The 21,279-nt window shown below is 43.6% G+C and overlaps 2 protein-coding genes across 4 annotated transcripts; one reads left to right on the top strand and one right to left on the bottom strand.

Annotated features, from left to right (window-relative positions):
* Positions 1-1,880: 1,880 nt before the first annotated feature.
* Positions 1,881-5,513, bottom strand: LOC135244176 (nucleoside diphosphate kinase B). Its single transcript, XM_064316422.1, has 5 exons — positions 5,354-5,513; positions 3,949-4,075; positions 3,116-3,217; positions 2,309-2,421; positions 1,881-2,143 (listed from the first exon to the last, which is right to left on the bottom strand). Exons 2-5 carry the CDS (start codon positions 4,069-4,071, stop codon positions 2,026-2,028), a joined length of 456 nt encoding a protein of 151 aa, XP_064172492.1. The 5' UTR covers positions 4,072-4,075; positions 5,354-5,513; the 3' UTR covers positions 1,881-2,025.
* Positions 4,806-21,091, top strand: utp18 (UTP18 small subunit processome component). Of its 3 annotated transcripts, none has more exons than XM_064316420.1 (15): positions 4,806-4,823; positions 7,279-7,537; positions 8,393-8,544; positions 8,720-8,815; positions 9,743-9,828; positions 10,287-10,393; positions 11,562-11,687; positions 12,639-12,813; positions 13,962-14,062; positions 14,729-14,819; positions 16,716-16,839; positions 18,048-18,222; positions 18,795-18,937; positions 19,915-19,951; positions 20,443-21,091. In XM_064316420.1, exons 2-14 carry the CDS (start codon positions 7,334-7,336, stop codon positions 19,937-19,939), a joined length of 1,605 nt encoding a protein of 534 aa, XP_064172490.1. In that variant the 5' UTR covers positions 4,806-4,823; positions 7,279-7,333; the 3' UTR covers positions 19,940-19,951; positions 20,443-21,091. The 3 variants fall into 3 exon arrangements, with proteins under 3 accessions (XP_064172490.1, XP_064172489.1, XP_064172488.1); XM_064316419.1 differs by lacking the exon at positions 4,806-4,823 and adding an exon at positions 4,955-5,183; XM_064316418.1 differs by lacking the exon at positions 4,806-4,823 and adding an exon at positions 6,934-7,082.
* The last annotated feature ends 188 nt before the right edge of the window (positions 21,092-21,279 follow it).

The raw sequence follows: 21,279 nt of genomic DNA, 5'->3' as shown, positions 1-21,279 counted from the left end.
AACTAATGTGGGCCATTAACTATTTTTTTTCTACTGAAGACATTCCAAACATATATTTACAGTTGTCTCAATCCATAATTTAGTTGATATTAACTAGCTGTGAGAATTCTAAAACAATAAAAATAACTGAAAACTATTTATTTAAAAAATACAAAAGGTGGGACTACTACATGTCAAGGATGAAGGGAACCAAGAAACGGTAAGAAGAGGTGGGACTGTGTTGGAAGATAGCCAATGATTTTGCTGTCCCAATATTTTTGGGAAGTGTGTTCCAATTACTGTGGGGCCAGTACAGACAGGCTCTTTTCGTAAAAGACCGGATACCCTTGGCTCTGAGGGACAAAGAGAGCGGGATCCAGTCGACATTCGTCGTGAGTTCCGACTCCAGCATTTGGGCCAGTCGTGATCGCGAAGAAAAACGAACGACGTTTCGGCCTTGAATTGAGACGTGAGCGCTAAGAACGAAAAAAAAAAACCAGTGACGTCGAAGAACCAAGAGCTCTTTTCAAACGTCAAAAATGGGACACGCCGTACCTGCCGCTGAAAACGAGGACCCGGTAATAACCCAAAAGGCCACACGGGACCGGACGTGGGATCTGCAGAGCTGGTGTTAATGAATCCTGTTGGGAGAATGGAATCATTGGATGCCTTTATTCAATTGCACGATATGTTCCTCTCAAGCCACTGGAAGCCCTTTGTGTTGTCACTAGAGACCGTGTTTCTTATTGCAAAGGGCACATCACACTGGGGGGGGGGGGGGGGGGGGGGGGGCTGTATTTTACCAAGATCACACTTAATTAAAAAAAAAAAGTTCCCTGAACAGATTTTCATTTCATTTTCATTTATGGTGGTCAGTTCTGTGAAGCATTCTATGAAAGCTTGTTTATGAAATATTGCCTATTGCATTGTGTTTGCCTTAAATTGTTACACGTAGTCAAATGAAAATATTAAGATGCCGTTTTTACATAATTTTAAAATAAGCTCAAGTACTTACACAATTAAAATGGATGTATATGCAGTCCTGCATTATAAACCACTGTTCATTGAAAAACAGTAGCGATTAACAGTAATGAAAAAATGTAAAAAACTGAAGGGATCGGCAGGCCTTATTAAAATGTTCGTTATTTTCTTAAACGACTGAAGATCAAAGAAACCGTTAGCACGGCATTATAGCATTTTTGCATCCCATAAAATGAGGTGCTGAGGAATGCACAGCACACTTCCTTCTCTGCTGTGCCTTGGTGGCTCACTCCAGTCTCTTATTTTTAACCTCCTTGAATCCTTTCCTAGCTCCTTAGCTCCACCCAGCTGGGGGGGCACAAGGGAAGGACGCGAGGACAGAGGAATCTAGGAAACGTGCATTCGGCAAACGGAACGTCCTCGCCCATTCAAGCGTCAGTTACAGACGTGACAGATGGGGACAGGTGGATCCACAGAGTGATCATTTAGGTCATGCGCTCCGGAAAAAAAACCAAAAAAAAAAAAAACACTTCTGCAAAGAATGCACTCACGTTTCCTTGCTCAAGCATCCTTTGGGAGCCTCCTAGTTCCTTGCTCCTTCAAGGAACATTCAACGGGTCGGAATGTCCTTAAAGGTGGCGGACCTAGATTGATTTCCATGTCAGTCGAGGACAAAGGACGAAAAAAAAAATAAGCGATTGGAACAAGCCTATGGCTTCTAGTTACTCATCTGCAGCAATGACTGTGCTGGATCCCTTAGACCTACCATCACCACTTGGTGGCAACATGTCCAACACAATAGTCAGCCTTCTGAAGGGTTCATGCACCTGAACATTCTGCCAGTGCTACACAGGCCATTAAACAAATTACCAATGGATTGAAAGGTCCGATTTTCATTTTAATTAAAAACACAACCATGATTTATTTTTTTTATTGACCATTAAGTGATCATGATTTACAATGGAAAAAAAAAAACAAAACAAAAAAAAAAGGACGGTAAAAATCCTCTTCAAGGCCTGGGTCGTGACTGGGTGCAGGGGTTGATGGGAAACTGAGGCGGGACGGTTACTCGTAGATCCAGCTCTGCGCGCAGCTCTTGTAGTTCACCACCTCCTCCGGCTTGAACCACAGGCCGATCTCTTTCTTGGCACTCTCCACAGAGTCGCTACCGTGGATGATGTTCCTGGGGAAAAAAAGAAAAAAAGGGGGTTTGGCACACGGTCATGCCAGGTCACGTTAAGGGCCGGTCCGGCTCTACCGGCGGGGCGGGGCGGGGCAGTGCCCGACCCCCTGTTCAAATCGCCGCTCCACAAAAAAAAAAAAAACCCCCAAAACAAACCGGTCTCACCTGCCAACCTCGATGCAGAAGTCCCCGCGGATGGTCCCGGGCTTGGAGGCAGCTGGGTTGGTCTCGCCTAGCATGATCCTGCCGGTCTTCACAACATTGAGGCCTTCCCATGCCTGAGCAGAAAGCACTGAGTCAGCTAAAGATTAACGGTTACCTACATGTGCAAGGGCTCCAATGTTACACTCTCAAACCACCCCCCCCAAATTTAAAACAAGTTTTAGTTTTGCCAGTTAACATTTTAGATTCCTGTGCAAGACATTTTAGCACCATCACCAAGATTAAAGATTAAAGAGCAGATGTGTTTCAGAATGTATGAAATTGAGCATTTCAAATGTGGCAAATAACAGGTGAGAAACCATTTTAAAAGAAATGGATGATGGTCTAACAGAACAGAGCACACAGATTAACTGCTCCCACTTCCATAGACAGGGTCTTAATGAGAAATTACACCGAGCCATCGCTTGAGACCAGTGTCAATTTTACAGGTCAGTAATATTGCCTACAGTCTTATTCTCCCAACCTGGTTCCCTGGAGAGAGAACACTTAAAAACAAGGTCATTTCAGCATCTATGACCTAATAAATGTCTCCATGTAAACCTGTATGCATTTCCATCAGTCATTAGTGGTAGGGAAATAATCTGCAACACTTCATGATTTTTGCTTCATGTGCAACCATAGAACATGCACTTTGGTTAATGGGAAAGACTGATGGGGGGGGAAAAAAAGCTTAAAAAATTAGAGCAGACAGCATTAGCTCTAATATTATCCAGCTTAATGGCTTTCATGTCGGCATGCAAGGGAAATTACCATGGCAACAACAGGGCCAGATTTCATGTACTGGATCAGCCCGGGAAAGAATGGCAAGTCCTTCAGATCCATGTAGTGCTGCTTCAGGAGCTCTTCAGTCGGCTGCGTGGAACACGACAGCAGTCAAGCTTAGGGAACGCACACAATTAAAAGGAAACCGGCTCGCTTCAATACACGCCCTTCACCTCTTCAAAATATTTCGAGTTGTTTTCATCGGCACAATGAGAACGGCATACTTTCTAACCAAAAAATGAAGATTTGGGCCAAATCAAAATCAGCAACGTTGATGTTGCAGAATGGGTCTAAAAGTTAGACCGAGAGTCATTCAGTTATGGTGACGTGTTGAACTTGAGAAATCTGAGTAAACAAACTTCATTATCATAGGCAACCTGAACCTTTATACACACACATCATAAATACAACTATGGGCTCCCACTTGACACTTTCAGCAGTCAAACAGGGCAGTATCCATCAATATAAATTAGGCCAAATGATCAAATTTAGCAACTGTTGAATATCAAATTTCAAAGAATGCCATTTGAGGGGCTTTGCATTACAAACATTGTGTGTGTGTGTGTGTGGACACCTGGCTGCTCTTGGTAGTGAATACCAGCCACAGGCACATACACAGACCAGCAAACCGACTGATCTTAACGGCAACAAGGTTTTTTAATTATACGTGCACAAAATAGAAACTTAATTGATGGCATGGTAACCCGCTAACCCGCCAAGACACGGACCAGTTCAGAACAGCTGCATTATGGGTGTGTCATCCACATTCCCAGGATCTGCAAAAACCAATGCAGCGAAATGAATAGTTTCGCGTACCGTACCTGCACGAACTTCATGGCGACCAGTTTGAAGCCCTTCTGCTCGAAGCGCTTGATGATGTCGCCGATAAGGCCCCTCTGCACACCGTCAGGTTTGACTGCGATAAACGTGCGTTCGTCGGACATCCTGCTGTTAGAACGAGAAGAACTGTAAGCCACACAACTACAAAATTGCACCAACAAAAAAAATTACATAATTTAAAAAAGACAAACTGGAAACATGCAGACTTGCGGGTAGTCAAACGCTTCACTGAAACCAGCTGAACTCAGCCCCCCGAATGAGCGCTGTCAATGTAGCTTAGTTTAAGTAGTTACTCCTGGACAACGGAACCGTTTTTTTGATTATCCGCTGCAACGCGGATACGACAAAGCACGTCATCTTCGAAGTATGCATACAAATTATGTTAAACATATGCTACAACCGTTCAGTTAAAAATAGGCCACTTTCATCTCATAGAAATGAGGCCCTATTTTTACTTCAATGCAGGGGACAGCGAAAATACGCACAGTTCATGAATACGGAAACATTTCAGTCTATATAAATGAACAATATTAGTTTTAGGATATTAACACACCGGTGAGGAAGAATAAGTCTCTTGTAATGCCTGGTGGCCACATCTGCCTTAGGGGAAAGCGCCAGTAGAAAACCAATTCAAGTTCAACATTAAGGAAAGCCTCTAAACTAGCCTGATGGCCCACATTGTTGGTTTCCTTTAGCAACATGTCGTTTGACATATGGCGAGCAATAATTTGAGAAAATAAAAATGCCGTTTTTACGACATCGGCCATATTTGATTGACTACGACACTCTTGCCACATGGCCGTTCAATTTAGTCGAATAGAACTTTGCTAACGCTAACACCGAAGACCGGGGCACGGTAATGGCGTTCCTAAATTAATTTAGGATTAGACGGAAATTAAGACAATTATCCATTAACCTTTTAAGGAGACTATCCATACGTGTGCTTGCTAGTTGAAAAAATGCCGGTTAGGCAACAGGGCAGCAATGAAAGATCTCAAGTTCAACCCGCTGGGGAACAAGTCAGACAGAGCGCTAGCAGGAAGCTGCAGCTCGCCAACGACGACAATAGCCTATTTTCAGCTAGAAACACTACCCAACTACAAATGCACAGTAATTATCAGCAACCAGTAAATAACTTGCAGCGCTAACTTCCAAAAAACGAAAATCCTGGAATTAGTTAACGGCTATAACGTTTCCGCTCATTACCAACGAAGTTGTGAGTATGTCGGCCAACGTTCGCTAGCTACAGAAATACATTCCAAGTAGCAATAATATAAAAATGAAATACGGTTACCTATCCAGCTACCCAACTGGTTAGCCAAACCGCAAAGATAAGATACTAGCAATGTTTCGCAATACCCAAGAAAACCATACTAGTTGGAATACCTTGATATCTGGGCCTCTTGAAGGGAATATGAACCGTTGCTGCAGCGCACCGACCGACAAAGGGACCAAGCACGGAGGACAGTCTGAATTTAAAGATGTAGCTAGTGGGCGGGGACGAGTATGGCGTGGTGCCGTAGACTATGCGGACTTTCCAGTTGCTCTTCTGTGCTGCAGATCTTTATATGGTAAATGGACTGCATTTATATAGCGCTTTTATCCAAAGCGCTTTACAATTGATGCCTCTCATTCACCAGAGCAGTTAGAGGTTAGGGGTTAGGTGTCTTGCTCAAGGACACTTCGACATGCCCAGGGCGGGGTTTGAACCGGCAACCCTCCGACTGCCAGACAATCGGTCTTACCTCCTGAGCTATATCGCCCTTTATAGGCGTGTGCAGCTAATGCAACTTCATTATGTCGATTATTTTATTTATAAACAGCGAAGAGATGTCAATGCCCATTACATGTTGCTAGGGGTGTAGCCTACCCTATCCAATACCCATAGGCTCATATGCACTAGTGTATTGTTCACTACATTGGATATTCTGTTCTAAGGAATATCATATTCAAACAGTTATAGGATATTCAATTTCATATTAGTTGTCCACAAACATGCCTACAATATCAGGTGAAGAAACGATAATATTTTATGTATCTGCCTATAGGTAAAGGTAAAAAATCAGCAGTCGCTAGCTTTTATTTAACGATGACAAGTAGATGCTAAGCGCTTGAGATTCTAGAAATTATTACCAGAATGTAAATCAGATTTATATCCCCGTGCATGAAATACCGAAACCGTAGTGCGCATCCAAGCTTCACTAGCGCTGAATTCTAACGGCGAGTGGATGTCTTAGTGTGTAGGGGGTCCGAACATCTAGAAATAGTAAATACAGCATTAACACATGAAGAAGTACCACCAGTATAGTATAGGAGCTTCCTAGCCACGATGCATGTACTTTGGAATATAATAAATAGTTAGAATGTAGACATAAAGACAGTTGTGTATACCGAACTTTCAATTTTGACTGAGACTTTTTAAAATTTAAATTTCTATACAATCGTTTTGTGTTGCGCGTGTTTTTTGTGGTAAATACACATTCACGAATCACCACTATAACTGCAAGCATCTTATGCTTGCGCAGAATTGCACATATCTAATTGGCTCAGACATACCACTTTATCGCCTTCAGTCACCCAGCAGCCTAGAGTATTCTTTTTCAAAAATGCAAGCCATGCGTGCTCCAGAAGAGGTTTCTAAAAGGAGAACCTTTTCAATACACCCCTATGCTGTAAAACGCCCAGGGACAACTATTCCCATTGAATTTGGGACTCGGTTTCTTTTCAGAAGCCAAGGTTTTTTTTTTTTTTTTTTACCAATGTGACGTAATATTTTGCAAAGCGTTACGGGTAATCACACCAGAAGGGCCCGCAGTGTTCTGTGGTCCGCACAGAGTGTCTTCCACAGAACGACTAAAGATGAAACTGTGAAAGGGTGTCCGCCATGTTGGATTCGCTTACCCTTATTTCAGAGCCAAAATGGCCCGCTTACGTAAAATTGCATAGAAACATTTAATCACAGTCAGCCTCATGGCGTTTAAATGTGTAATTAATTACATGTTTTATTTGTTAATAAATTATGCAGTAAATTAACTTGACCGATAAAATGAGCAGAAACTAATTTAATAATTTGTTTAAAAAAAATTTTGTTGATGAACTTTGTCAAAGGTGAAAGGTAATTTTACCGGATATGCCGAATGTCTGTGTCTACCATGTGGAAAAAACTTATGATGAGGTCTAGATGGGTTGCAATGTGTAAATTAAATATTTATTTACTGAATTGAAGAAACCAGTGTTTTTAGCGACACGTTTTTTGAGAACACACTATTTTAAATTCGTGACTTAGCATTTAGCAACGATTCCGTTTGCAGGTTCACGAAAGCATTCCGAACATCATATCAAACATCAGCGAGCTATCCGCATAACATGGACGAAACCAGTCCAAGCCGTACACCTAAGGGGAAAGTTTTGAAAAGGGGTACCAGTGTTGATGAAGTCGAAGAAGAGGCCAAGAGGCTGAAACACCTCAAAAAAGTGAGGGCGTTGGGCGAAAAGGATGAATCTGAAAAGCTGCTTGAAGACCTGGTGTTTGGTGCTGAGGGCGAGCTGATTGAAAAACTCATCTCTAAGGTATGTTTTCTAGCCAGCACATTCGCTGAGCTAGACGACGAAGTCGTTCTTTTAACGAATTGATGGTGCTCGCGTAGCAATCTGTATTCTAGAGATTTATCTGGTGTACCGTGGTCCTCAGGTATTGTGAGTACTGTAAACGGATGATTTGTTACAACCAGGTAGCCTATTTGTTTAGTACTTGTCTGACACCGGGATACCGTGGGGTTGTCGTCAAATTATCATCCTGGCAATCGCGTGGCAATTCGCTGATGTGTAAATTCATTGCTTTGCTATTTGAAGTGAGATTCTTATGAAATGCATTATTATTTTCTGAATTCAATGATTGCTGTTTTGTTAGTTGAATGTTGCTCCATATATATATATATATATATATATAGTCTGCATATTAGCATATAAGTTTTTAATTACCTTTACTCATGAAAAGCCCCCTCTTGTGCAATTACAGAACACATTACAGTCAACAGTTTTTTTAAATCAATGACATGATGTCAGTATGTGTATTTTTGGTCTTTCTAAGCTGCTTTAAATTCAATTTTTTATCATTATCCACCGTTATCCCTTTTCCACAATCAAAACTGTTAACACTGCGGTGGTGAGCACAAGATGAGGAGGAGAGAGCGCCGTCTAATACAACTGGTTAATACCTATTGCATTCGAAATAATTGAAATCTACCGCAACAAGTGAATTATTGATTTTCATTGTATTGTTTAGCGAAACACCTTTTAGACGTTTCTGTGTTTTGCGTCACCTGCAATCTCTGCAAACATGTCTGTTAAACATGGGTTTCATATTGCAATGCAGCATGCATAAACTGCTGTCAGGCCTCAATGATTCATTTGATTCATTCAAAGCGTGAAGACGACGTGGGCAGGGGTCTTCTTGAGGAAGAATCCAGCGATTCAGAAGTTGAAAATGAAGCAAGACTCGAGGTTCCTGCAGCCAAGAAAGCCGTCTGGGATGACGATGATGATGATGGCGACGAAGAGGCTTCAGGGGAGGCAGAGTAAGTGCCTGTGGCTTAAAGAGGTTTTGGAATCAGCAGGTTTGTGGACTTTTAAGATGGTTGATGTTCAGGTAAGCAGCTTACAGATCATATAAGAATGGAAATTGTGGCAGTGCTCCTGTGTTCTTAATGTATCATTTCTCTTTTAAAAAAAAATGAAATAAATTTGTTTTAGGGTGGACATGACTCACAAGTACCGCAGGGATTTTATGAAGAGTGATGCAGAAAAAACCCTCCCCAAGCAGAAACTACAGCAGAGGCTCCAAGAACAGTGAGTCTGTCGAATCACTTGTCACGGGTACTGATTCACTTGTTGGACCACTGATTTTATTGATTCACTGGTCAGGACTCACCTGTTTCATATGCAAAAAATGCATTACACCTTTACAATCACTTTGAAGATGGTCTTATCCAGAGAGACTCGCAGAGCTCTCAGGCCTCTATACGAAAGTACAATATTGCCAAGGATGTGCAGAGGGCCTGATTTTAATTAACTTTCAATTAAGTGTAAAACCTAACCAAACAAACCAAGAATTAGTCCTGTGAGCAACAATAAGCCACACAGTACAGGTGAACTGTCTTCCCACAGCTATACTTGTAACATTATCCCAAAAAGAAGTCCTGAAAGAAAGGATAGCTAAAGAGGGTCCATAGGGGAGCCATTTTGGAGTCTGAAGAGGATGGCTCTTCATTTTACGTTGGAAAGTCAGGCGTGGGACGACTGAGTGGTTATTAATTTCTTTGAATATTGATCCACTTGTCAGTGCTACTGGGCTCACTCCTCAGTCAGATTACCGGTTCACCTGTCAGTCGACATGCTGGTTTAGTGAATACGCTAATTTTTCAGTCTGAATACTGATTCACCTTTCTGTTGTTTGTGACCCTGATGACTTGGTTCTTAGACTTGTTGTCATTGTCGTCTAAACCTTTTGGATGCACTTATGCGAGTCGGTCCTGATAACACCATCTGCATAATGTAAATGTAGGTGTTACCTGCGTGTTGGAACTCTGATCCAGCGAGTATAGTGATCTGTCAGAGTGCTGATTGAGCCTGTCAATCAGAAAACCAATTCACCAGTCAGAACACTGATTCTCCTATTAAAATTTGGGCTCATATTCTCCCCCCCTTTTTTTTTAATTTTTTTTATTTTATTTTATTTTATTTTATTTTTTTTACACTTTTTCTTTCTTTTTTAAGGTTCCGGAGAGCAATGGGTGGAACTCCATCCTGGGCAGAGGAAGGACTGAAAAAGAAGAAGAAAAAAGATAAGAAGCATGCTGATGGTAGGGAGCGGAATATATATGCATTTCACACGGCAGTGTTTACTCCTTTTTGAGGTCTGAGGTCTTTGGTACAAAAATGGCCTCCTTATGGGGCAGGTTGTTACTCCATGCTGAAGTGCCTCAGTAGGGTGGTAATCATTGTGAGAAATCCCATTAAGTCAGCTTGTACGCCTGTGCAGTGCATCTTCTGCACATCTCGTTGTGTTTCGTATCCGCCATCCAGGTATATTGAATTATTATTATATGAATTATTATTTTATACTGGATTTTATTAGTTATTTATTTTATTTTTCTTCCATGTGACCATTTAGGCCATTTAGCTAATGTTGAAATGAATTATTCTGTAATTCTGTAATTCTAGAAATCTACCAAATTTCCTAATCAGTGGTTATTTGCAAAACTATTAAATGATTGTAAAGGGTATTTTTTAAAAATGTTTTCACTTTTTATTTAACTAGATGATGATGATGACGACGATGACAGTGATGATGAAGATGACAACTTGTTGCGTAAAACGGGGAACTTTGTAGCTTCATCAGAAAGCCTTCCCAAAGGAATCATACAGGTAAAATTTCCCAGTAAAAATCAGAATCAAGAAATCTCCCAATTACCTGCTCCACTTGATTACAGTTTACAGAATACACCTCTGTATCTTTCATGCAATCTTTCACACAAACACTGACCCACCTACATGTTACAATTTACAGGTTAATCACAGACATATCTGCATATAATAATGTATTTTTTGAGAATAGAAAGTTTTATTGTCATGGAGTGAAGTGAATTTTCCATAAAAACAATCCCATACATACAAATGCAATCAAGTAATAAAAAACAAGCTGTGAATTTGAAGTGCTACAAATTCGAGTAAATACTAGCTGGTTATTGCCGGTGATGTTCATCACGCAGCGGAATTTGCTCTATGTAGCCTTTGTACAGTACATGGAACAGATTATGTGTGAAATATAATTAAACTAGTCTTTAATTAGAAAGAAGTAATGAAGCTGAATTTTCTGGTTAACAAGCATGTTTAGTCACTTGTGGTAAAAAGAGAAAACAAAACGTGAACCATTATCTGTCAAATATTTAAACATTAAGGCACATTTTCCAGGGTTGAGCCAGTTCTTCAGTAAAGTGTATTAAATGCTAAACAGGTTAACATACCTATTGTAGCTGCTTCTGTTGCTTCTGTTTTGCGTGCAGACTGTTCCTCAATCATTCTGGTATAACGGCTAGCGTGAGTAAGACCTGGCCTGCAACTCCTGTGTGTGGGATTACCGACTAGGACACATGTCTGGCTTTGCTTTCTGTCTGCTTTTTTTTGGCTGATTATTTGTCTTTATATAAGAGTTATTTCTCTCACGTTTCTGCATGCTTACCGTATAATTATCCAGCACAGAAACATATTTGTGACTTGAGTAAAAAACACTCCTAACTCCGACCCTTCAGGGGTATCTGGTCCGAAATAAGAAGCACTGGAGCACTCACGGCTCAGGGCAAAAGACGCCATTTTAATGAACGGGGTGTGACTGACGTTTTGACATCCAGGATGTCTTCCCCAGAGTCAAAAATACGCACAAGTGCAAGGCCCGCCCATCAATTACACAATGTAAGGTGCCCATGTGTCTAAAACCAGAACACTTTGCGTCGGGCATCTTCTTCTTTATCATATTTATGACTAGCATGGCACCTGCTCTGTTTTTATTATTATTTATTTTTATTTTTTTGTTCAGATGAAGAAGTGCTTGGAAGCCAACAATGACCGTCCGTCGGAGGGCAGGCTGACCACAGTGCAGTTCCACCCCTCTGCTCAGGTCGTCATGACGGCAGGAGTGGACCACAACATCAGCCTCTTCCAGGTAATTGGGTGGGAGGGGATGGTGGTGATGGTGGGGGGGAAGTGGGGGGGTTGTGCTGGGGGCATTATTGGGGCAAATATCGCCTTGTTAACCTTTGATCCTATACTACTGGAGATTCACAACTACAGTGTAGCAATGGTGTCAAGACCAGTGTAGTGCACAGATTTTCAAGGGCAGGGGTAATCATTGAGGTCACTGCGTTTTATTTTCTTGTTGTAAGACGAAGGCCTAACATGCTATATGGCAGGGATCATCAACTCTGGCCCTCAAATCCAAATCCAGCCCTGGTTTTCTTTTCTCCCGGGTATTTATTGCTACTGATTGGCCAGACTGTCTTTCACACCTGATTCCCAGGCAACGGGAGGGTGGAAAACCAGCAGTTCTCGGCCCTCGAGGACCGTGAGTTGCTGATCCCTGATATATGGCATTTGGCCAGTGTTAAAAGTAGAACAGGCCCTGAGCTCCTTATTGTTGATGAGATGGAATAGGCAGAGTCTGTGGGGAAAAACCTACAGAACCGTGTTTGTCTAGAGGAGAAAACCCAAATATTGAGCTGAGGACAAATTCAATCCAGGCTATTTTTTTCCCCAGGCCCTACACTTTTTATGACCTGGATTTTCTTGTCAAGCAAAAAACTTTTCTAGTTTCAGTTGATGATGTATTCTCATTGCCATTAGGGGGGTTGTATCATTTGTCATTTATTGTCAAAATGTATTGTTCAAATGCATAAGCCATGTGTTTATTGGATATCTTTGAAACTGTCAGACGATAAGCTTAATCCATCCGAGTCGCAGGTTGACGGGTGAATTTAAATTATTGAAGTGAATCTAAATTAGGGACGTGGTTGTGCTTTTTAATGATTTGTGATCTAATATTCCCAGTTTACATTTGGTAACAAATACGAAAGAGTATGAGTATGAATGCGAGTTATATTTGTTCCTTGTCTTTGAGGTTGATGGAAAGACCAACCCCAAGATCCAGAGTCTTCACCTAGAGAATTTCCCAGTGCACAAGGCCCAGTTCAGCGCTGATGGGGAGCAAGTGGTCGCCACCAGCAACTATAATAAGCTATTCTACGTCTACGATATGATGGAGGGGAAGGTCATCCCTGTCTACTCGATCAGAGGTGAGGACCCAGGACCGGCTCACCACACGTGGACAGTCTTCAAACAGTTTTGAAAGTTTTCACATTTCAGTTAATTAACTTTAAAGGACTTGAGATGTTTCTAAAATAGCACAAATCGATCTGATTCTTAGCCCCTGGATATTTTGAGATTTTGTGATTGTCTACAAAAGCCTTATTTTGTCAGAGCTATGTCCGTTGGATCTGACCCTGAGTTGGAAGCCAGTATATTCTATTCTTAATGGGTGAGGTTTGCAGGGGGGTTGAAAGGACTGATCCTGTAAATTTATTTGAACGTTGAGTCTATTGAACAGTAGAATTTTTGGAATGTTTCTTTTTTTTAAATTTTATTTTAGTCGGTGTTCTAGAACTCCATTGCTTTCAGTTAACGGCAGTGATTGTTACATCAGCATTAGATTAGATTACATTACATTACATTAGAATGTTAGTTTAGAAATATCTGTGATCTTATGCCTTTGAAGGTTAAATCCCTCTTAACGGTTGTTTGCAACACTTGGGATGTGCACACTACTGTAAAATTTTGGGGGGGATTTTTACTTTTTGGGGGAGGGGGGCCTTTGAAACGACCTGAAAAAGGCCCTGTGGGACTTGGTGGGTACCCTGGCTGGGAGCTGAGCCCTTTAAACTGCCGCTGTGCTCCGTTTGGGCCTGATGTTCCCCAGTGTACACCTGCATCTTCAGACGCAGACTGAAGACTCATCTCTTCAGGCTGCACCTCTCCCCACCCCTCCCTAGCCTATAGTTCAGCTCACTGTACCTAGCTAGGATAATATGATTATGTTAGTGTATCTGGCAGGATTGTTTTTGTCTGATTAGGTGTGATTAGATGTGATTCCAGTGCTAGTTTGTACTTGGTAGGATTCTTGCTTGCTGAACAGCTTACTCTACAGGGTTGGAGTCCTGATCGATGTGGTCACTTCTGGCACTACGATCCTTACTTCACTCTAGTGTGTTTCTTTTGCACCTCTACATCATGAACCTATGCACTTGTTGTACGTCGCTCTGGATAAGAGCGTCTGCTAAATGCCTATAATGTAATGTAATGCATCCCTGCAGTTCTTTGAGTGGGTTTTTTTAAGAGCCCTTCCAGAGCTCTGTCGAGTTCATTCCCTGTTTTTCTTCCCGACTAGGTTTAAATGAGAAAAAAGTGAAAGAGTTTCAGATTTCGCCAGATGGCATGTTTCTTCTGCTCAGTGGCACCTCCGGGTATCTTCACTTGGTAACAATGAAGGTTAGTAACGCCGTTAGTGAAATGCAGTATATTATCTAACAACGGCGGTTTGGTGACCTCGTTTCTAAAGTACGTTCAGTAAACACGAAGGGCGGTGACTGGACTTGTACAGCCTGTTATTGGGCCTGGAAGCTGAGGTGTAATTGCTCTGGTTGAATGCTTTGAATTGCGTGAGTTAAATTAAACTTCTCAGGATTTTTCCATTGCCTACCCAGGCATACACAGGTGAATAGACTGTAGGTGAAGGTGTTACTGTGAGTTCAGTTGTATATTTTCAAAATTACTTCAAAATCTAGCGCAGATCTAGTTTTGTCACAGCGGTTCTTCTCACCAAGGCCTTTTGCCACAAGGCCTTTATAATATTTTGTAGAATATTTTTTTGCAAGTCACTCTGGATAAGAGAATCTGCCAGATGCCTAAATATAAAATTAAAACGGCTAAATATTTTCCTACAAAATATTAGAAATGATATGTTTTATGTTTTTTTTTTTGTTGGTATGAGTCAGTGTGAGTCAGCCCTAATCTAAACTTCAGTAGAATCATCTGTGTGTGATTCCTTTGCTTTTCAAATTAATTCACTGTTCAGCTATGGCCATTTTGTTAAATTTTTTTGTGGAGTTGAGGTTTTGTCTGATTCTGAAGTCTTTGGGGTTCTGAATGTTTCAGACTAAAGAGCTCGTCCGAAGCTTCAAGATTAATGGGGAAGTCAGAGGAGCTGCATTTTCACAGGACGGCAGCAGAATATACATCAGCTCAGGTGAGACTGTATACCGGCACACTGCACAGATGGGTGTCTAGATCCACACAGGTGAGCTGCTCACTGCACAGATGGGAGTCTAGATCCACACGGGTGAGCTGCTCACTGCACAGGCATGAGCGTATATCAGCTAGGGTTGAAGTCTACAGCTGCGCAGGCGATGTACAATATGTACAATGCTCATCGGCTGTGGTGAGGGTCAGTGCCTGCTCCGGTGAGGATCTGTACCTGGGCAGGTGTGTTTATATGCAGAAATGGCTTCTGAAGCCGTCGGTAGGAGAGGAGAAGAGAAGAGAGGAGAGGAGAGGAGGAAAGAAGAGAAGAGGAGAGGAGGAGAGGAGAGGAGGAAAGAAGAGAAAAGCAGAGCGGAGCAGAGAAGCCCAGAGCAGAGCCGAAGGGCCCTCAGCTGCTCCCCGAGCAGCAGTTTGCTCTGCCCAGGGGAGCGGGACGGGTCCAGGCCTGCCCTGCTCCTGCCGTGTCAGCACTGACTGATGGGGGAGGTAGTCCTGCTGGAAATGAGGCGAGAGCAGGTGCATCGGGGCTAACTGCTACACCGGGGGGGGGGGGGGACCAGGCCGGGCCGGGAATGGCTTGCAGGTTTTCACCGGTCATTCGTTGGAATGACCTTTCTCTTTGGCTTGGGGCGACGTGATCCCTCTCGCGCTCTCTCTCTCTGGGGCGTTCCACGCCGGACGGGAGAGACCGTCGTGAGCTCGGGGCGTTCCAGCAGAGCCGCGTGTGCCACCGGGCCGAGGCGTGCGCAGGCGGGGGAACGTGCCCGAATCGTACGGGTGGTATCGAGTCTCTGGGGGGTTCTGCATTTCGAAACGGCACTCTGGAGGACGAGAAAACGAAATCCCGGACTGTGTTTCAGCGCTGGGGTCACGCTGACCCAAAACGCTTTCCCCCCGATACCTCACAGATGCATCAGGATGGCCTTCTTTGCGAGGAGCCGAAGCTGTTCGTGGTCAAATAATCTGTCTGCGTGATTGTGGAGCGTCTGTGGGGGACGTGTAAGACGCAGTACAGAACAGCACAAGCTTCCATCGTATTGCACGGGACGGGTAGAACAGAGGAAATGGAGTCCTGTGGACCGGGGGGGGTTACGAGTTTCGGCCAATCCGGTCGCAGGGATTTATTACTTGTTCCTGGTTATGATTATACACTTTGTTGTACGTCGCTCTGGATAAGAGCATCTGCCAAATGCCTGTAATGTAATGTAATTCTGCGCGGCGGCAGGGACCGTCTGTGTAAGATTCCGTTGCGCCAGGGAGGGGAGGTGGAATTGTGGGATTGCAGGGCAAGGACGTCGGGACGTGAGGAGAGATTTTCCGCCGCGGAGCGCCGTGATAGAGAAGAGAAGCGGGGAGCAGGGTTGGGTGTTTTGAGGCGACGGTATCAGCGCAAGGTTCCGGCAGCGTGGTCGTCGTGAGTTTGGCTGGACGGTCCGACGGCGTTAAAAGCGAGTAAAAAGAAGGGGTACTGGGGGAGTGGACTACGAGTGGAAACGGGGCTCACCGCACAGGTGACACGTCCAGGGGCCCAGCAGGTGGCACCGAGCCAGAATGAGAGCGACAGTTTGTTTTTGAATAAGTCTGAGAGCCGCTTGGGAGAAAGTGTCGGTGGCTTTCTGTACATGCGGCTCCACATTGTAGCGAGAGCGAGCTCTGCGTGTCCGGAGAGCTGCAGGCCTTTACTGATGAAAATTACTGCTTAAGTGGCCTCATTTTAAATTTTACGTCATGACTTGAGTCTTTTGCATTGATGCAGCGTTAGGAATAGGACGCTTTCCACGTTCACCCGCATACTTCGTAAGTCCATAATTGGTCCATAATCTCCTAGTATGTTGTCGGTCTCCCTGTGATAATTGGATTTCCGCTGTGCCTTGTTTTGCAGATGAAGGGGAGGTATTCATTTGGGATGTGAAAAAGAACAAATGCATAAACCGGTTCGCCGACGACGGCTCTTTAAGCGGGACCTCTATCGCCGTGTCCCAAAATGGGCAGTACATCGCTTGTGGGTGAGTAAAAATCTGTCATGTTTTGTTTGTTTTTCGTTTGTTTTAGTGCATGTGTATAAACGTATTCATACCGTATTCTCAACTAGTGGGCGAGTGCATCGTGTGTGGCATACCCCAAGAGAAAGGTACAGGCCTGAATGCTTGGCCCCTACAGTGAGGGGAGGGGGGGGGGGGGGGTCCGGTGGCACTGTCATGCTGTGGGGGACATTTTCGTGGCATGGTTTGGATCCACTTATCCCCTCAGAGGGAAAGGGTCACTGCAAATCAGTACAAAGTTATTCTGGGTGATCGCCTTTATCCTACGATGAAACATTTCTGCCCTGACGGGAGTGGTCTCTTCCAGAATGACAATGCCCCCATCCGCAGGGCACAAGGGATCACTGAATGGTTTGATGAGCATGAAAACGATGTGAATCATAAGCTGTGGCCGTCGCAGTCACCTGATCTCGACCCAATTGAACGCCTGTGGGACATGCTGGGCCGCCACAAGAACAGCTTTAATGGCACCTTGGCACAGATTCTACTCTGGAATTCTACTGGAGGGATGGAACGCCATTCTACCAAAAGATAGTCCCTCATTTAGCACTCTCCTCCACCATCACAACACCACATGAGGGATTGTTTTTTGTGGAATGGTGTTCCATCCCTCCAGTAGAAGTTGTCACCCATCTGTATATTATAAACATACACATACAGCTACCCACCCACGCACACACACACATGCGGACATATGCATGTGCACGCATATATACATAGACACACGCACATACACTTTAGATAAAATTTTTCCATTCACTGTTATGGCGGCCTCTGCTGGTGAGAAAGCTTTGTTACAGTTACAAGTACACAGGGAAACGGAACATGCGGTGTAGACAGCAAGGAGGGTTAGTGTGCAGTCTCCAGCACAAAACTGCAGGAGATTGAACTCCGCTTGTCACAGGCGTGTAGAACACACCGCCCCATGATGAAGAGGAGGAGGAGGAGAAGAAGAAGAAAGAAGGTTGTGGTGCATCTGACAGCACCGAATTGACCGTGCCAGTTCCACCCATTCACCTACAGGCTGTCATTAATGACGAACTCCAAAAATGGGTGGAGTTAATGTTTTTTTTTTTTGAGTCACTCAGTGATTTCAGCCAATCGTAGCGATTCACCATGGAGAGCGGAGTCATCTGATTGGTGTGTACGGCTTTGTGCGTGTCTCCCCGCAGGTCCAGCTCCGGCGTGGTGAACGTGTATCACCACGACGCGTGCCTGCGGGAGTCCGAGCCCAAGCCGCTGAAGGCCGTCATGAACCTGCTGACCGCCGCCACCTCGCTGCGCTTCAACTCCAGCACCGAGGTCCTCGCCATCGCCTCCAGCGCCGCGGACGAAGCCGTTCGGCTGGTCGGTCTCCTCCCTCCTCGCCGCTTTCCCCCCGCCCGTCTTTTCATCCATCCATCCATCCATTCATTCATCCATCCATCCATCCATCCATCCATTCATTCAGTAATTCAGTCATTCATTCATTCATTCATTCATTCATTCATTCAGTCATTCATTCTCTAAATGCGTAGTCCAAGTCAGGGTTGCGGTGGCAAAGGGTCTTTTATTTAGCTTTATTTATTTAGCTTTATTTATTTATTTTGTAAAAAAGAACCGGTTGAAATGAAATGTAAAGACTATACAGGCGTTACTGCTTGACTTCACATCAGGTTTTTTTTTTTGGATTTGGTTTCGCTGAGGTCTGTAATGTTTTTTTGTTTTTTGTTTTTTTTTCCTGACAATTTTTGAATTTTATTATTATTGTTTAAATCAGGATAAAACGCAAGATAATAAATGTCTCATGAAGACAAAGACAAGAGAAACAAAAAAATATAATGCCCTCCTCCTTCTCCACCCCGCACCCCCCAGCTCTGTGATGTGTGGAGGGACAGCCGGAGTCACCGCTGCTTGCGTTTTGCTTCCGTGTGTTTCAGGTGCACATCCCCAGCTTCACCGTCTTCTCCAACTTCCCCGTGTCCAAGCACAGCTTCGTCTTCCACCCGCAGTGCGTGGACTTCTCCCCCAACAGCGGCTTCTTCTCCGTGGCCAACAACAAGGGCCGCGCCCTGCTCTACAGGTGAGGCCGCAGCGTAGCGTAGCGGCTAAAGAAACTGGTCTTGTAACCTAGGTTACCTAGGTTTGCGGGTTCAATTCCCGAGTAGGACGCTTGTTGTTATTATTATTATTATTATTATTATTATTAGAATTATTATTGCATTTATTTAGCAGTCGCTTTTATCCAAAGCAAAGTTCAAAAGTGCATATCGAGGTCATTGGAGCAACTACAAAACACAGGTTCGATAAGGCACAACACTCATAATACTGCCGTCGTACCCCTTGAGCAAAGGTACTTAACCTGCACTGCTTCAGTGTATATCCAGCTGTGTAAATGGATGCAGTGTAAATGCTGTGTATGAGTTGTGTTGGTCGCTCTGGATAAGAGCGTCTGCTTAATGCCTGTAATGTAATGTGATGTAGGAGGAGGAGGAACGCTAGCACGTTAGCATTCAGAATGCTTCTCACAGGCGTCGGTTAATAAAATTAGCCTGAACTGAAAAATAACTGCTACAAACCCAGTTGCTGGCTAACTAGAAATCATGGTAAACCAGTCAGTTTGCCTGGATGATTCTTTATCGTGTAAATGAACTGCATTTGCAAAGCGCATTTTCCAGCAACTACCGCAGCGAATGCCTCTCATTCACCCGTTCACGCACACACTCACACACCAACGTGAGCGTGAACTGTTTTAATAAACTCATGCTGTAGACCAGTAGTTTTCTAATCTGTACACTGGTGTGACATGACACCACCGATAAACAGCTTAATGACTTATGGGTAAACAACGGCTTTGCCTGGTGCAGTGTAAATGTGTGACCTGTGTTACCATGGCACCTGTGGGGGCGGAGTCCACCTGCGGTATGAAAGATTGGGAGAGCCGCCATTTTGTAAGCGGCACTTACCATCCTGTGGACCTGTTTTGAGCCCTGGATGTGAGAGATTATACAAAATGGCGAAAAATTACTCATTCATAATTCCCTTTTTTTAATTTCTCAGGTTGAAACATTACACGGACTTTTAAGACATTTTGAAGGTATGTTTTTTTTTATTTTTTTTATTTTGTAAATTGTTGCAGCTCTTAATTTTTCCGGTAGAATTGTTTTTAATCACTCTACTTTTCTAGTTTGCTCTAATGCATTATTCATGTTTCTCTTCTCTGAATATGTAAATTATAAAACCGTTGGAGGAAAAAAAAACCAAAAAAAAAAACCAGTGTTTAAGTGGCAATCGAGTGAAAGGTCGCGTTAGTTGTTGACCTTTTAATGCGGGCAGAATGGGGTGCGTAATGTTGTTTTTTTTTTTTTTAAACTGCCGGGCGTTTCTAGTGGAAATGCAGGGGGAAGGCGCAGCTCAGCCTGGCCTTGGGTGCGCAGATGGGCTCATAAAAGCTTGAGTATCAGCTGCACTGCCCGTGCACTGTCAGCACATACTGACCCGCGTAACGGCGAGGATGGTAAAATGGCAGTTTTTTTTTGTTTTTTTTAAACGCTCACGATCATTGTAATCTCTTCCCTTATCCTGCAGGCACTCGTTTTTTTCAGCGAGAGGAAGACCGTGAGGAAGAGCGAAGCACCGACGGCCAGTTTTTAACGGCGTGAGTGTGTGCGGTGCCGTCGTCCCTGTGCGGTCACACCGGCGCGACCGCTCAGACCGCGTCTTTCCGCGTCTAGGCCAAATCGGTTTCGCGCTTCTTTTCGGAACCTTCTGGACTGCCAATACGTTTGCACGCAAAAATAAAATAAAAGTTATTTTCTACATGTTTGTTCCCAATAAGAGCGTCTGCCGGATGATTGCCATTGTAATTTAAGCATATTCATCGAGTTAAATCCCCAATAGTGTCATTTTTAGACTGGATTTGCACCTCAGACTTGGGGCGTAGTCGTAAGAATGTCTTCTCACACTGGGTCCATGTATTAATGGGGTACGGAAAGCCCGTCTCCATGTCCTATACGCTGTGGTGTTAAATCTGGTTAATTTCTCCTGTGTCCTGTAAATTTGTTCAGAGCTTCTGCATCGTAAAGACCTTTTTGTGGTGCCAGTCCAGTCCAGGCCAGTCTCCTGGATTCCGCCAATATTTGCCCAGTACTTCAACTTAAATATAAATCATTTCTTCAATAGAGGGACTTTTACAAACTTTGTAAATGAAAAAAATAAAAGAGATGCTTGCCTTTTACTCCTCACTTTATGGGTAAAATGTCCATCGATCCTTGCCCACGGCAACAGTTTGTTTATGGCTCACCAAAAAAAGGCTAACAGAAAAAAAACCCAAAGGAGAAATAAATATGCAGACATTTTATTGACTTTACATTAAAAAAACTGGAGGCCAGGTCTGCGTGTGCTGCACGCACCCTGAGGTTAATG

This window comes from Anguilla rostrata, chromosome 17 (genome assembly GCF_018555375.3).
Source record: "Anguilla rostrata isolate EN2019 chromosome 17, ASM1855537v3, whole genome shotgun sequence".
Lineage (NCBI taxonomy): Eukaryota > Metazoa > Chordata > Actinopteri > Anguilliformes > Anguillidae > Anguilla > Anguilla rostrata.
Note: the sequence above shows the minus strand (reverse complement) of the source record. Positions and strands in the feature narration are given on the sequence as shown.

Excerpts from the sequence above, each read along its gene's own strand:
- LOC135244176 (XM_064316422.1), bottom strand. The coding sequence starts at position 4,071 with ATGTCCGACGAACGCACGTTTATCGCAGTCAAACCTGACGGTGTGCAG. Across the intron at positions 2,422-3,115 it reads CTGGCCCTGTTGTTGCCATG|GCATGGGAAGGCCTCAATGT; the intron begins GTAATTTCCCTT and ends CTTTCTGCTCAG. Across the intron at positions 2,144-2,308 it reads TTCTGCATCGAGGTTGGCAG|GAACATCATCCACGGTAGCG; the intron begins GTGAGACCGGTT and ends TTTTTTCCCCAG.
- utp18 (XM_064316418.1), top strand. The coding sequence starts at position 7,060 with ATGAACTTTGTCAAAGGTGAAAG. Across the intron at positions 7,538-8,392 it reads TTGAAAAACTCATCTCTAAG|CGTGAAGACGACGTGGGCAG; the intron begins GTATGTTTTCTA and ends ATTCATTCAAAG. Across the intron at positions 10,394-11,561 it reads TTCCCAAAGGAATCATACAG|ATGAAGAAGTGCTTGGAAGC; the intron begins GTAAAATTTCCC and ends TTTTTTGTTCAG.